General features: G+C 33.5%; 1 protein-coding gene across 1 annotated transcript in view; it reads left to right on the top strand.

Annotated features, from left to right (window-relative positions):
* Window positions 1-11,932, top strand: part of LOC107444133 (corticotropin-releasing factor receptor 2-like) — a 100,684-nt gene extending 88,752 nt beyond the window's left edge. The window contains exons 9-12 of the mRNA XM_021144632.3: window positions 4,025-4,102; window positions 5,525-5,660; window positions 8,972-9,013; window positions 10,070-11,932. Coding sequence (XP_021000291.1) covers window positions 4,025-4,102; window positions 5,525-5,660; window positions 8,972-9,013; window positions 10,070-10,291 — 478 coding nt within the window. The 3' untranslated portion in view covers window positions 10,292-11,932. The remainder of the gene's footprint in view (window positions 1-4,024; window positions 4,103-5,524; window positions 5,661-8,971; window positions 9,014-10,069) is intronic.
* The last annotated feature ends 4,254 nt before the right edge of the window (window positions 11,933-16,186 follow it).

The following is a 16,186-nucleotide window of genomic DNA, read 5'->3' on the forward strand; positions in this document are numbered from 1 at the left end:
TTACATGGAGAGTAAGACCACGAGAACCTTCCACGGTTAGCCTGACGCCAAGGGGACCCCAACCCATGATCTGTCTACCACTGAGGATATTTCACGTCAGCACTGTGGTCGGTGTAAGTCGGATGCGGAATTCGTATAGACCAGCCATCGCAGGGATTCGAACCCGGTTCACACCAATAGGAGGCGAACGCTTTATCCCTTAGTTGAATTTTTTACGCCCTCCTTCTTTCTAGTAAACAACAAATATTGTAATATTGTCTAGATAAACAACAAATATTGTAATATTGTCTAGATAAACAACAGATATTGTAATTTGATAAAATGACTTTTCAAAAAAAATATTAATGGTATTTAAGGGCAAGCACTTAAACAATTTTTAATGTAATAATCGAATTTTCAAGTACTAGAACTCATTCTTCTTGGCTTAACCTTAAATATGCATGTTAATTAATACAAGTGATGTTTTAAGTTAAAAAATCAGACCAAAAACATACTTTCTCTGTGTAAGCAAGCCTTTTCTTCGATGTATTTCGATTCTTGATCCTCAAATTATAGAAGCGCCATCTATATAAACCTAACATAAAAACGATAGAAAGTCAGGGAAGTTGATTTCATTTTTTGCGTACTTTACTGCATTCTACAAAATGAATGAAAAAAAAATATCCAGCACCATTATAAAATTTATTTATTCAAAGCAAATTCGATTTAATAAAATGTTTCCTTCATAGTTATTTATTATCTTTATGATTTAAATTAATAATGGTCCAAAAATCACAAATTTTATGAGTTGTTGGGTAAAAAACCCATTTAATCTAAATGACAAAATCTCTAATTTGAAAGAAATTGGTAAAATTTTTCTTGAGAAATAAAAATTTAAAAAAATTAGAGCTGTCACAACATATAAAAAATAAAGTTAACATTTATTATCCACTTTTCTACTATTATTGGGCCCATATTTTTCAGGTATCCTTTATCATTATAAGAGTATGAAAATACAAGACCGCAAGAAAAAAAATTGTATTTATTCAGAGAAAGAAGCTTTTCCTGTCGTAATTTAAAACATCGAGTGCACTAATTAGTTATTTTTTTTATAGTTAGGCCTAAGAAATAGAGTTTTCGAACGCAAAAGTTTGAACATGAAAATAAAGTTATATAAATGTTTTCTTTTACATTAAGGATCAAAACCAAAATATTCCAGTTTATACCACAGTTCCATTTATCAATGAAAAATAAATACAGTATACTCTCGATATCTCGAATTTCTATATCTCGAAAATGTGTCAAAAAATATTTTTTCCCCTAGGCATCACATAACCACCTAATGTTAATGTTAATTCCTATTTTGAAGAGTTTCTTCTTAAAATCCTGTTATGTCAAATACTTTTCGTTATAGGAAATTAAATATTTTCGGAGAAATCACAATGTAAGTTTTTTTAGCAAACCTTTCCATTTAATGCATAGATTTATTTTTGTCTTACTTTTAAAAATTACCATTGCTGTATTTAGAATTATAGTCAATTATCAATATAGAACTATCGTGAATTCTTATGTTTCATGATTACTTTTTAGAATATATTTCTCTACTTTTTAGAACATATTTAGCCAGATCTTGTTATCTCGAAAACTCGCTATCTCGACCTTTTTTCAGCGTCCCTTTATCTTTGAGATATCGAGAGTACACTGTATTGCAATAAAACAGTCTTTAACCCATTAACAGAAGAGTTTTATTAAGCATATTTTTCACACTTTTTTTATTATTTTGCATTAGTTTAGGTCAAAATAAATAAGTGAAAAATATTATAATTAAATATAAATATTAAATTAAGAATAAGTGTAAAATATTATATTAAAAATTATTTAATCATCTATTTTTAGCTTTAATATAGCGAATTCATGCATAGTAGTATCAATCAGGAGTGGCTGGGTGGGGCAGTTGGTTTGTCGTCGGCCTTCTGAGCCCAAGTCTGCGGGTTCGATCCCCGGCCCAGACACCGGATTTTCGGGATGCAGAAAATCCTCAGCGGCCATGTCGTATGATTATGCGGCATGTAAAAGATCCCTGGAATGCCTCATTGGCTCTTGGCATTTCCGGCAAAATTAAATTCCTAGTGCACTTTAGCATCCAAATAGAGTCTCGGTGCTGCCATCTAGTGTGGCAGAAACTAGACGTCCAAATTAACATGATCAACGGTATCTCACCCATTGTGGTGGTCCTGAAAAAGTGGATACCACCTCTGGAGAACGCACTAGGTCTGCTCATCGGCAAGACCGATTGTGCAGCTCATTGGTAATAATAAAAAAAAAAGTATCAATCAGTTTGCAGAGAATTTCGACAGTTTTATTAAAAGTTTAACAGCTAATAATTCTTGAAGAGTCGCGGTGGCTCAGGGGATAGAGCATTCGCCTTCCAATGAAGTGAAACTTGTTCGAATCCCACCGATGACTGGTCGATACGAATTCCGCATCCGGCTTGCATCGACCAGAATGCTGACGTGAAATATCCTTAGTGGTAGCCGGATCATGGCTTAGAGCCCCTTTGACGTTAGACTATCGGTGGGAGGTTCTCGTGGTCTCCCTCTCCATGTAACGTAAATGCTGGTTAGTTCCGCCAAAAAAAATCCTCAACGAAGGCAAATTTCTCCCAATACTTGATCCAGGAGTTCCCTTGTCTTCAGGATTGAGTTCAAAATGACAAGGCTGCGGAGTTGAACATTATTAGTCATAAACCCGAAAAGTGACACTTCTGCTCTTTGACGGTTACAAAAAAAATAGTAATTATTGAATGTAATTTCTACTAATTATACTAATTATTGAATGTATTGAATGAACTAATTATTGAACGTAATTTTCTTTATTCCATCATACTACCAGCGCATTTTTATCAAACTACAGTACGCTTTACTACACGAATTTGCAATTTCAATTTTCTAAGTTTTATAGTTTATACGCAGAAAAACAATATGTATTATTAAGTTGAACACTTAGGGCAGCGGCGTCATCCCTTAAAATTTTTTAATACAGACAGAAATTAAACCCTTTTCTGACATTAAAAACTTTATTCATGGCAACTAAAAACTAATTTTAAGTGTTTAATTTATTATCTAAACTTGTTTATATCTCGGGTCTTTTATTTGCCATACAAGAAATCATTTCCATTGAATGTATATTTTACTCTAAATGACAGAAATAAGTGGTTGTTGACTTCCACCGGTGAATGTTGACAATCACATAGTCGCCTTAGTAAATGTCCGAAATATATACTAGTGTCTAGTTAAGTGGCACGTCCGGTATGCCCTAAATCAATATTTCTTAAGATCAAGTGTCACTGTTCAAAACGTGATGGCTCAAGAGCACTCGCCTTCCAATGAGGAGAACCTTGTTCGAATCCTACCGATGGCTGATCGATACGCATCTGGCTTGCACCGACCACAGTGCTGAGGTGAAATATCCTTAGTGGTAGGCGGATCATGGGTTAGAGCCCCTTTTCCGCCAGGCTAACCGTGGGAGGTTCTCGTGGTCTCCCTCTCCATGCAACGCAAATGCGGGTTAGTTCCATCAAAAAGTCCTCCACGAAGGCAAAATTTCTCTCAATACCCGATCCAGGAGTTCCCTTGTCTTCAGGATTGAGTTCAAAATGACAAGGCTACTGAGTTGAACATTAGTAGTCGTAAACCCATGAAATTGGATCGGCTGTTCAACGACGGTTATAAAATATAAAAATGTCACTGCCAAGTATGCATTTAACCGCGGTACTCCGAAGACTTTTCCTAACCTATCCTCTGCAGATATTAAAATATAGAATAAATATAATAATATCATTGAAAAATTAATATCCAATCAGATATAATAAATATTTCGGGCATTCACCAAAGCGACTGTGTGATTGCTGAAATTCACCGGTGAATTCTCTTGACACGGTAACACTAAAAATTGCTGTTTTGAGGTATTTTCTTATGTATTTCACTAAATTTCATTTTAACTAAAACGAAACACTCGGTATTTTATTTAATTTTTTCTTTTTTAGACAGAAGACGGAGAGGGGAGGTAGTATGCACATTTCAGCTGTACACTCCACCTCTCGAGATTCAGCACGAATTAACTGGTAAGTTCTTAATGTCATTTTGCACGTTAGCAATTCATTTATTTACATGTTATATATCATTGTAAGAAGCTGTTACTTATGGGCTGGCATCTAAGACACCAGTAAAAAAATGTGTCATAGTCTTATTGGCTATCAAAATATGTCTTTGGATGAGTTGATGTGCAAAGCTTGAAAATACTCGGTAAATATTTTGAGGGGGCATCACTATCACAATAATTTCTTATATGGTATGGCTTTGGTGTGAAATTTAATGCTTTAGTTAATTTTATAGTCTGTCTATAGAGATATTACTGACAATCATATTCCGTCTTCTATCACGAGTTCAAAGCTCTGCTATAGATGACTAGTGTCTATGCTTCTAACTGTAACATTTTCATCAATTTTTGAATTGCTTTCACCCGTTTGCATCGGAAACCAATTTTATTTTTCATGCATCAGCAAAATATGTGTTCAATAAGTAGTTGCTTCATACAAAATATTTATTTCTTCAATACTCACACGATAAAATGACTTATTTCTATGTATACATGTTACCGTGAATAACTGAAATCGAAAGAATGTTGACTTTCACTGGTGAATGTCAACAGTCACCTAGTCGCTTTGGGTGAATGTCCGAAATATTTGTCATATCCCATTTGATATTATGGCATTTATTCGATATTTTATAGGAGAAACGTCAGTGTTCCGGTTAAATGCATGCTGGACACACTGAACGTTTTTAAAAAAATATTGATGACCGAAATAATGATACGGAGCATTTAACTAGACCCAGTATATACTTAGAATATTCACCACAGCGATTGTCAGCAATCACCGATTTCGGTTATTCACACTAGCATAGACATTTTTTTCCAATGGCAGGCACTGAATTTTGAATCTTTTGCCTATACTATGCCAGAATTGTTGCTCATTTCGCGTTACCCAGTGGGCACCTGTGAACCAAAGTCACGGAGGCGAGCAACATTGCCCACGCCACACTGCCACAAACCCGTTTATAGGGTGGGCCACACACACAACAGAGGACAGCACAAAGAGAGAGAGAGAGAAACATCCATGCCCAGAGCGGGATTCGAACCCGCAGCTTATGGCTTCGCAGTCAGGCACGCTAACCGCTCGGCCATGTGGCCGGCGTAGCGTAGACATAAATATAATGAAATTATCAAAATATAGAAAAGCAGTGTGTGTATGATCAGTTGTCTTGCCCCTAGCGCAACGCGAATGTTTCTAAAAGGCAATTTATTTCCACTCTAAAGCTGAGCGACAAACTTTTCTCTTAAAAAAATAAATAAACAAACTGTGTTATAAATAATTTTTAAAATAAATTTACTTTTAAATCCTCTGTAGTTGTGATGCATTTTACTTTCATAACTAAGATTAAATTAAATATGTACTTGATCTAAACACACCATCTCATATTAAAAGGAAAGCAGTAAGAGCCACGGCCCTCTTGTTCCCTCTATTGGGCCTCACTCACTTGATGTTTTGTATCAACCCGAATGACGACGCCATGTTTGAAGAAGCCTACATGCTCACAAACGCCATCCTACAATCATCTCAGGTAAGATTTCATTAAAACTTTCTGTAGACGAATAGGTTTAGTTATTATTCATTGTTATGTGACGTCACTACCACTACAATTATTAAACTTCAATTCACTCGATTCAATTTTGTTAACTCGATTCAATTTTGGGGCACCTTTTGATAGATGAATTGTCGGTAACATTCTCCCCACAAATACAAATTAAACAGCCGGCAATTTCTTTATTCTTTTCAATTATTCAAAAAATAATATCAGAGTCGTTTGCTAGCTTACAGCTCTATTTAATCAAAAATTAGAGTTAATTGCACTAGCTCTTTTTAGTATAAAAACTGAAGATCCTGTTATTATAAAAAAATGACGTTTATTTATATATCAAAAAACTTTTCAACATTTCTAATTGCACTTTGTTTCTTTCAATTTCATCCGGTTAGACAATTTTCCATACAATAGCATCAGAACTAATGAAACTCGATATTTAAGTTTCTGCATTTTTTTTCCTACTATAACGTATAATCTCACTTTTTTAACAATAACTATGAGCTATATTTTTCAGTAGCTAGTCTTTTTCATGAAAACTCTGCCTTCTAAATCAGCCAACTCTCAAACCATTCTAAAAATGTCGTCTGCTTTTTTAATCTACCTTAATCGGCTTTTCCTTAAGTTAGCCTGATTTTTTCTGACTCTTACAACTCACATTTCCCATTGATTACTTATCTTTGATTCTTGTTATGTCAAAAGGTCACAAAAACATTCGTTAGCAGGAGGAAACAGTCTGCTGGAGGAATTTATATTTTCAGCATTAGCGGTAAACACGCAATTATTTTCTTTATGGAGACGATTTTGTTTCTATGTAAGTATCTAGATACAGTCCCTGGCCAAATTATTGAACGCACTATAAGATTCTAAGTAAAAATCTTAATTATCAGGTGATACTATACAGCTTTATTGTTTTTACGCGACTGAAACCGGTTTGCAGTTGTTTACGGTTCGTGTATCAATTGGTTAACATTGTAATGCAATACGTTTGAAATAAATACAAATAGAAATTATATAAAAAAAATCTCCTGAATAAAAACCCATTACATGTATGTTTAAATATTAAAGTATTGCTTATAAACTCGCGCAAAACATGTCATTATTAAAAAACTAAAGTACGTCCAATAATTTGANAAATACAATTCGGAAGTATATAAAAAAAATCTCCTGAATAAAAACCCATTACATGTACGTTTAAATATAAAAGTATTGCCTATAAACTCGCGCAAAACATGTCATTATTAAAAAACTAAAGTACGTCCAATAATTTGATCTAATTATTACAATATAATAATAAAATACCTGGTATAATAAATATTCCATATTTATATAATATACAGTCTAATTTATATCTTCCAATTTATCCAATTGCTGAATTTATATTATTTATCGCCAAATTTAACCAATTGATACACGGACGTAAACAAGTGTTAGCCGGTTCCAGCAGCGTAAAAGCAATTCAAGGTGTGTAGTATTACCTGATAATTAAGATTTTACATCGAATCTTTTTTTTTCGAATGACAGGCACTGAACTTTATTCGTTTCGCCTTAGAAGATGCCAGAGTGTTACTCATTTCGCGTTACCTAGTGGGCACCTGTGAACCAAAGTCACGGAGGCGAGTAACATTGCCCACGCCAAACTGCCACAAACCCGTTCATAGGGTGGGCCACATTCACACATGACACACAACAGAGGACAACACAAGAGAGAGAAACATCCATGCCCAGAGCGGGATTCGAACCCGCGGCCATTGGCTTCGCAGTCAGGCGCGATAACTACTCGGCCACCTGGCCGGCACATAGAATCTTATAGTGCGTCTAATAATTTGGCCAGGGACTGTAAAAGGGAAATTTCGCAAATTTACGTTAGCTTCCATACGTTCCGGTACATAAGGTTTTAGGAAATTGCCCATGCACACTTCTAGTGCGCATGTGTTAGTTCTGGTGAAATGCTAATGCACCCTCGAAAAAATATCTAACTTACGTAAGGGAAAATAAGAGATTTTGTAAAAATCCGTAAAGTGAAGACACCAATTTAGTGGAATATAATTTAAATTTGACCGCAAAATAAAAAAACAAACATTAACAATGGTCGCAATAGACGACCTCTACAAAGCTATAGCATACGATTCAAGATGCTTTGCTCTACGTAAAGCTGTGGTTTTTATGAGCAGAAAAATTTGGTAGATATTAATGAATACATCGATAAACAAGGAAGCTCTTTGATGCCGATGGATAAGGAAATTTAGTTTCTGGATGAGGTCCACAAATTACCATAACTTGCAGTAGTTTTCTCTAAACTACGAGGGTAAGTTAGTAGCAATATAGTACGATTCATTTCTAAATTTCATCAACACATTTCTTCTACTTCGCAATCCATATCCACGTTATTCGTTTGAAGGTCGGCTTAAAATAAACAGAGCTACAAACGTCGTGTTTGTAGTTTCATCTTTGTAGCGTAAACCACGCCAACATAACGTAAAGATAAGTAGCATCTAAATTTAATGCAAACATGAGCAGTTGATTCAAATCTTATGTTGTAGCTCATTTACGTCGTACTAGAACTTCATAATGTGCTATTGGCGGCGGACTGGGAAACATCCCTGAGGATGATCCAAAGACATACCATCACAATTTTGATTCTTGCAGAGGAGTATGGCACCCCGGCTTCGGTTGCCTGACGACCTGCACGCGAAGTCGAGTACTTTGCGGGAGAACAGTTTAACGAAGACCCACACCGCATGCCCTCGGTCCCTACCAGACTGATCCAAGTGGTCACCCGCCCGCTCACTGGCCGCAGCCAGTGATGCTTGACTTCGGTGATCTGTTGGGAATCATGTCTGAGTCTCAAATCTTATGAAAAGGAGCGTATGAAAGCTAGCGTAAAAGTTCGAAATATCCCTAATAAAAAGGTAATAAACTGCTTGATAAAGTGTAAATTCATCATAAAAATTACTTGATTGATATAGTATCTTCCAAACGTGATTCAGTGTTCAGAGAAGGGCAAGAAAATAGGTATTTGAATAGCACCAGAGTCAAAAATACATTTATTTCTCATTTAAGCTTTACTTAGCAATCACAAAATTTAAACGTCGAATTATAGCTATTCGACAATGGCTATTCAAAAAATAAAATTCGTTTATCTTACGTATGTCTTACCAAAAAGTTTTTCTAGATAAGAATTAGTCACTGACGAGCTAAATATAGCTCTCAAGACAAACGATTTATTATTGCACTCTTTAAATCAAATTATCATTATTTTTAGTAGTGATTTAAAATGTGTATATTTTCAGGGCTTTTTTGTCGGGGTATTGTATTGCTTCATGAACTCGGAGGTAAGTATCAACATCATAACTTTTGTACAGAGCCTTTCATATTTTTTTTGGAATTTTCTTTTGAAAAATATTCAGATTAATATATAATTAAAAATATAATTAAAAATATTATTTTTGAAAATATTCTTTTGAAAAAAATACTAAGTTTAGTCATTTATTAGAAGTTACCCTCTAAGTTTCATCATTATGTTAAACTCTCACTAATAGTGATTCGTTAGAATACTTTTTGAATAGAAAGAACCTATTCATCTTCATATAGAAGGGTAACAGCTGACGTGGATTTTTAAAAATTATGTGTCTGTACAGTGATTAACAATTAATTATAATGAATTTACTTTGTTAAATAGTTTACACAAAAAGTTATTTTGCTCAACGCATTTCTTCTACTAGAAATTCAACATTGCAATTTTTTTCCTGTTGAACAATTTAATTATGAATATTAAAAAATAACCTTTGTAAGGAATTTCTGCCTGACAACACTGTAATAACTTGTGGGGCTGGAAATGTATTTGGAAGTAAGTTGGAGGAAGCCTAACGGATATCATACCATTATACTTGTTTGTTTTGAAATTAAATATGTCCTTTCTGTTCTTTGCACCATTCTAAACTGTACAATTATGTAATAACTTCTGGATAAATATTTCAAACTGAAAAAATATTAGTTTCTGATATTACATAAAATAATATGCTTTAAAATGGAGATTCTTAATAATACATTTTACATAAATTTCTTTTAGATTATTTTCTTAATTTTATTCATATGAACCAATTTAATAATTTATATTTCATGAATATTCATGATCACTTTTTACGATGTTAGTCGGTATAATTACTTCTAAATTTAATACATTCTGAATGTTTAGTTTATGTTAATGTTCCATACAGCATAACTCTCGGAGATAACCTCAAAATCAATCATCGTCATTGAAAAAATGGATATAAACTGTTCCTTACCCTTCAGTTGAATTGTTTTGAATAATTGGTGCAACGCTCAGTCAAAGGTTGGGTCGTTTTGAAAGAATGTGTGCAATAAAGTTATTTATTTTTCTTCATTAGGTCCAAACAGTAGTGCGTAACAGTTACTTGAGAGCAGTGATACGCCGAAATCCCAACACACGCACTAAGAGCTACCTGCGAACTTCCAATGCTTTTTTGTCCCATACAGAAATATCCGTTGCTGATACAGCGAGGAACAAAGTGGTACCAGACAGAAAGATACCTCTCCAGATCATGAATGGAGAGGAAATCAAAGACACGGAGAGGACTTATGTGTTTTGAGACTGCCATAATACGTTTTAATGGTACCCCGCTTGACCCATGCCAAATTTTTTGATGTTCCCACCAAAACATTTTGATGGTTTATGCTGGTTTCAGTGCGATTCATGATGGTACAACATCATTTGATGATCCAACATCATTTGATGGTCCAACATCATTTGATGATCCAACATCATTTGATGGTTCAACATCATTTGATGATCCAACATCATTTGATGGTCCAACATCATTTGATGGTTCAACATCATTTGATGGTCACCATCCCACATTTCCCATTATGCGTTCATAGTTTTTTATATGCCAGCAAACTTCCGTATTTCAAAATGCTACTTTAACTGCTTCTCCTCTGATTATGCCGAGAAAACTCGGGTATAGCAGAATTTGTCAGTTTGTTTTGTTTCATCACGTTTTTACGCTGCACAGTGGGGCAGAAGACCATGATCTTTGGCCAAAAGTCAAAATTAAATTTTCAACTAAAATATGTGTAGGCAGTTTTAATATCACCCAAATTAAGTATTCATAATCATTCCAAACATTATAATTTACTTTTTGGACCGACGAGAGTACAATGTAATGAAAAAAATTTTTAATGTAACTTTTAAATTTATATTTCAGAAATATATATAGGAATTTCACCTTACTGTTGCATTTTTATCAGAGTAATTAGTCTGAAATTATAGTACAATTTTTCAATTTGTTGGATTAGTTAATACTCTTGACAAACTTATAGTTTATATCTTATCATTTGACATTTTACAATGTTTGAATGACTTTCGAAACTTATCTCCAAAAAGTTCCACGAGGTAATTAGCTAAACTTTTTTTTGTTGTCTTCTTTGAGGTTTCTTCTTTCGGAAAAATCTGCCCCATTTTGCCCATATTGCAAAGGTGGACTAAATATACCGAAAAACAAAAATTATGTTTTTTTTCATTAATTCGCGTTATTTTGTAATATTATTTCGGAAATATAATTTGCTTTTTATTTTTATTTTAAAATTGCGAAAATTATTATATTTTCATTGCTATATTTAATTATTTAAACGTACTATATTATTATTTTTTTTTATTTTTATTTTTTTTTTTGCTCGCCATATTTCAGCTGCCATTTTTTTTGTTGGTATTTTTAGTGTATTTCAAAATTTCAACTATGAATTCAATTTACCTGCACATAAAAAATCCCAAATTTTGAAAAAATTTTTATCGAAATACTAATTTTGGCCACGAAAACTTGGCCGCTGGCCCACTGTGCGCTGCTGGAAGCAAATAAAACACAATCTGCTGTGTTTGGAAATTTGCCAAATTTTGTTCGGGAGTTGGGTTGTGGGACTGCACACTTCGTGCGATTGCATATACGTTGTTTTCTAAAATTTACACAGTAAAAAAGAATAAACAAAAATGTCTTATCACTTCACTAGTGTTTGGAAATTATCACTTCGTGTTGTTCCTTGTTTTAAAAACTATCATACAAAGACTACTATTTAACTTTTTACATTTGCCCGAGATAACTCGGGATATTAAACTCATGATAAATTAAATAATTTTTACACATAAAAAAATGTAAATATTCTACTTAAAACTTGTGTATTATGTTTTGCTTTAGTTCCTTGTATTTATTAACGAAATAAAAAAATATGTTAATTTTATGCATTTTCTTCCTTCAAAAAAATTTGGTAATGCTATGATGGTTCACCATCAAGAAAAGTTTGATTCTCATAGGATAACAAATCCATTATGGTCCATGATGGTTCCAACTATACATTTTCTTGATGGTTAAATGAGAAAAACGAAATTGTTTTGATGGAACATACCATCAAAACAATTTGGTTTCTTTTATTTTGGCCCATCATAATTCAGTCCGAATTCCTACATTGGTCGTGATCATTTTGAAACATTTGATTTCTAAGAAAATATGGTGGAAATTTCTGATGGTTTGAATCAAGCAAACCATCAAAACAAGCTTCTATTCTTACTTTGGATTATCATAAATCCGAATTCCTTCAATGGGGTGATGGTTACTTGGATTGGTTACCATCAAACAATATAATGGTTCATGATGGAATTATTGATGGTTACCATCAAGATCATGCTGGTCCATCAATGGAAAACCATCAAAAATGACTTGGATAGTGAACTTTCTGCGATGAGTTTACTATAATCAGTTTCTGTGAAAAATAATTTGTTTTTACATATAATAGTGTTTGAAGTGTTGATTGTGCTAGTGCATAATTTGCTGAAAACTCATTGAAAAACTACATATTGTACAGTGATCAAAATAAAAAACGAACCACCCTAAATTACTTTTGAGCTAATGATCGGATTTTCACGTTTTAGGCCTCAATCTTAATGGCTCGGGAGGATGGCCTCAAATATGCTAATTATGTACACTGAAGATCCAAAAAAACTGGTATACCTGCCTAATATCGTGCAGGACCCCCGCGAGCACGCAGAAGTGCCGCAACACGACGTGGCATGGATTCGATCAATGTGTGAAGTAGTGCTGGAGATAATTGACACTATAAATCCTGCAGGGCTGTCTATAAACCAGTGGGAGTAAGAGGGGGTTGGGATATCTTCTGAACCTCACGTTGCAAGGCATCCCAAATATGTTCAATAATGTTCATGTCTGGGGATTTTGGTGGATTTCCGATACTCACGGTATACTCGTTAAATGGTCGTACGTGAAAATCCAAATTTCATTGCTATCTTAGAGATGCTATGTCCCATCTCCCGTGCGCCGACTATAACACCACGTTCAAACTCACTTAAATCTGTATAATCTGTCATTGTAGCAGCAGTAACCGATCTAAGAACTGTGCTAGACACTCGTTGTCTTATATAAGCGTTGCCGATCGCAGCGCTGTACTTTGATTGGATCCATACCCCTTTATTTGCATACTCATGCCTGTACCAGTTTTTTTGGCTCTTCAGTGTAATTCATATGATATTTTAAATAACGAAATCAGATATAAAAACGTACTTTCTCTGAATAAACATGCTAATTTTTCACGGATTTCTGACCCCCAAAATATAGGAAGTAGTCGCAATCTGAAAAATAGGGTCCCCCTGCTCTTTGTCAGTATTTCAAAACATGCGTACTATAATCATAAACACTCATGAAAAATTGTAGACATTTATTTTAAAAACAATATGAGATATCGTGTTTAATGTGTTGTAAATTAAGAAAAGACCTGATTTTGATATAAACTCATTTAAAGATTTAAAACCACTAATCTATCCATCTTGCGCAAAAACTGCTATAACTTAGTAAATAATTAGAGTACAGACGAAAGTGAAATATTTTTAGAAAGCAGGAATTCTAAATTTATATGAATTCATTTTCAAAAATTTTGCTCAAATACTATTATCTATTTTATTAATGAGAGGTCTTAAAATAAACGTTTTCTTTAAATCACGGAATTGAGAACTATTTCCTTTGAATTTTCTATAAATAATCCAAATAGTTCTTGTGTTTAGTTTCACCACCTTTACCGGCGAAACTCGATGTAAATTTTAAGTGTATTTTAATCGATTGCTTAAGCTACTTACTTTTACGATCTTCAGAAGATCTCAACTACTTAGCAGTTGAGATCTCAAACAATTTGCTTTCCTCTTTTCCTAATTCTTTATTTATAGCATTAGGCAAAGCTGTAAATTCAGCCGAAGTGAGGAAATTACCGTTTTTTTTTCTGATGTAATAAATCAAATTTCATCTAAAAGCTCTTAAAAACTGTAAAGAACTCGTTAATAGTAATGATTTACCTTGCATAATCTAGTTTTAAAAAAAGGAATTTTAAAAAGAATACTTTTTCTTAACAACTTTAGCATTTTGCGAAAGAAGACGATTTTAATTAACTCCAATGCGGGTGTTATAGTTGTTTCGTTCTCATTTGAAATAAATTGATCAAAATTAAACACTTTAAAAGCTACTTCCAGATTTGCCTTTATATGTGTCTTTTTTAACACGCAACTAAATTGGATGTTATCAAATAATTTGTTCTTTTTTACTTCGCACTTCTTATCGCAATAGAATATTGACGAAAATTGAACACTATTTAGAAAATCCAATTTAAACTAACAGCCAACGAGAACATTAACATATCTCCTATCCTTTTTAAAAACTCTGTTAGAAAATGTTTAACTTCATTAAAAATTGATGTTTCTTTTTATTTTCTTTAATTATGCATTATTATCCAATCAGGTAGTTTAAGTTGTTTTACAACTTTTTTTTATTTCTTCTTTTTTCATACTACCATTTTAAACGATGTTTGTATAACCCATAATAAATTTCAACCATGAAATTTTTTTATTAGATCATTAAATATTGCTTGTAATATTTTTTTTAATAAAGAAAGAAATAGCTGAATTTCAAAACTTAGTATGAGTTTCTTAATTAAAATGTATCATTTAGTAACTTTATGAAGCTTATTTATAGCATTTTTTACGTAAGCAGATGTCTGGACATTGAATATCTGCCGCTTTAAAATCTAAACACATTTTTCGTGACGAACAGCTTTTATGAAAATGAAGCGAAAAGGTTGGCTGTTAATTACGAGATGCGATGGATTGTTTTTCAAGTAATTTTTCAGTTTTCTTTCCTTCTCTTAAGATTTTGCGTTTGTGGAAATTTTTTTTTTCTATCAGCGCTGAAAATGTGTTATGCGTCATTTGTTTTCGTTTTTGTGTGAATATATAGCGAATACTCCAGCGAATGATTTGGCCACTTAGATAACCAAACATGAATCCCATCGAATACTTCTTGAATATAATCGAGAGGTCAGTTCATGCCCCAAATTCTACAATTCCAACACACTAGCGCAATTAGGGATATCTATTGAGGCTGAATATTCCTAAAAGAGACTTCCAACTACTTGTTGAGTCATTGCACGTCGATATCTGTCTGTCTGTCTGTCCGTCTGGTCTGTCTGTCTGTCTATTTCGCGATTTTATTTAGTGCGAATTATTAGAAGAGAGAGTAGCGTTCATAGACGCTCTCGTTTGCCAAATAAATAAATAAAAAAAACCCGCTATAATTCGTTATTAAAAAAATCAAAACTGAAAGTATTAGTCGTGGTGAGAGCCAAAGCGGATATAAAGCGCTCGCCTTCCAATGAGGTGACCCGGGTTCGATCCCAGCGATAATTGGTCCATTCTAAGTCCGCACCCGGTTCGCACCGATCACAGTGCTGATGTAAAATGTCCTCAGCGGTAGACGCATCATGGGCTAGAGTCCCCTTGCCACCAGGCTAACCGTGAGAGGTTTTCGTGTTTTTTCCTCTCCATGTAACGCGAATACAGGTTAGTTCCACCAAAAAGTCCTCTCAATACTTGATCCAGGAGATCCCTTGTCTTCTAAGTTGAGTTTAAAATTACAAGGCCACGGATTTGAAGATTAGTAGTCGTAAACCCAAAAATTGGGTCGGCTGTCCAACGACGGTTATAAAACCATCAATAAAACCGAAAGTGTATCATATTGGTAGATTTCACAAATTTATGCTAGCTCCTGTACGTAAGTTTTCCAGTAATTAGTTTTCAAGTAATAGAACTGACCCAAGCATGTCATTTGTGATGAAAGTTCATTTGTGATGAAATCAGATCATAAAACTAAAGAGGGGGCATTCTCTTCTAACATTTATTCTATTTTCATACACTATATGAAAAAAGTTTATTTGCTTCGATGATATAAATATGTATAGCATAATTTAAATTTATTCTTAAGTTTTATCAAGATTATCTATCTGTCAAAAACGTTCGTTTAAAACTAAAGAGCTGATTTTCTTTTATTTCAAAAAATAATTTTTAATTTGAGGCATTTTTGAAAACGAAATTATTATCTTAAAAAAAATTATCATTGTAGGTGCAGCTGTTTTAGTAGAGATTGAATTGAAAATTTGACCTG

This window comes from Parasteatoda tepidariorum, chromosome 8 (genome assembly GCF_043381705.1).
Source record: "Parasteatoda tepidariorum isolate YZ-2023 chromosome 8, CAS_Ptep_4.0, whole genome shotgun sequence".
Taxonomy (NCBI): Eukaryota; Metazoa; Arthropoda; class Arachnida; order Araneae; family Theridiidae; genus Parasteatoda; species Parasteatoda tepidariorum.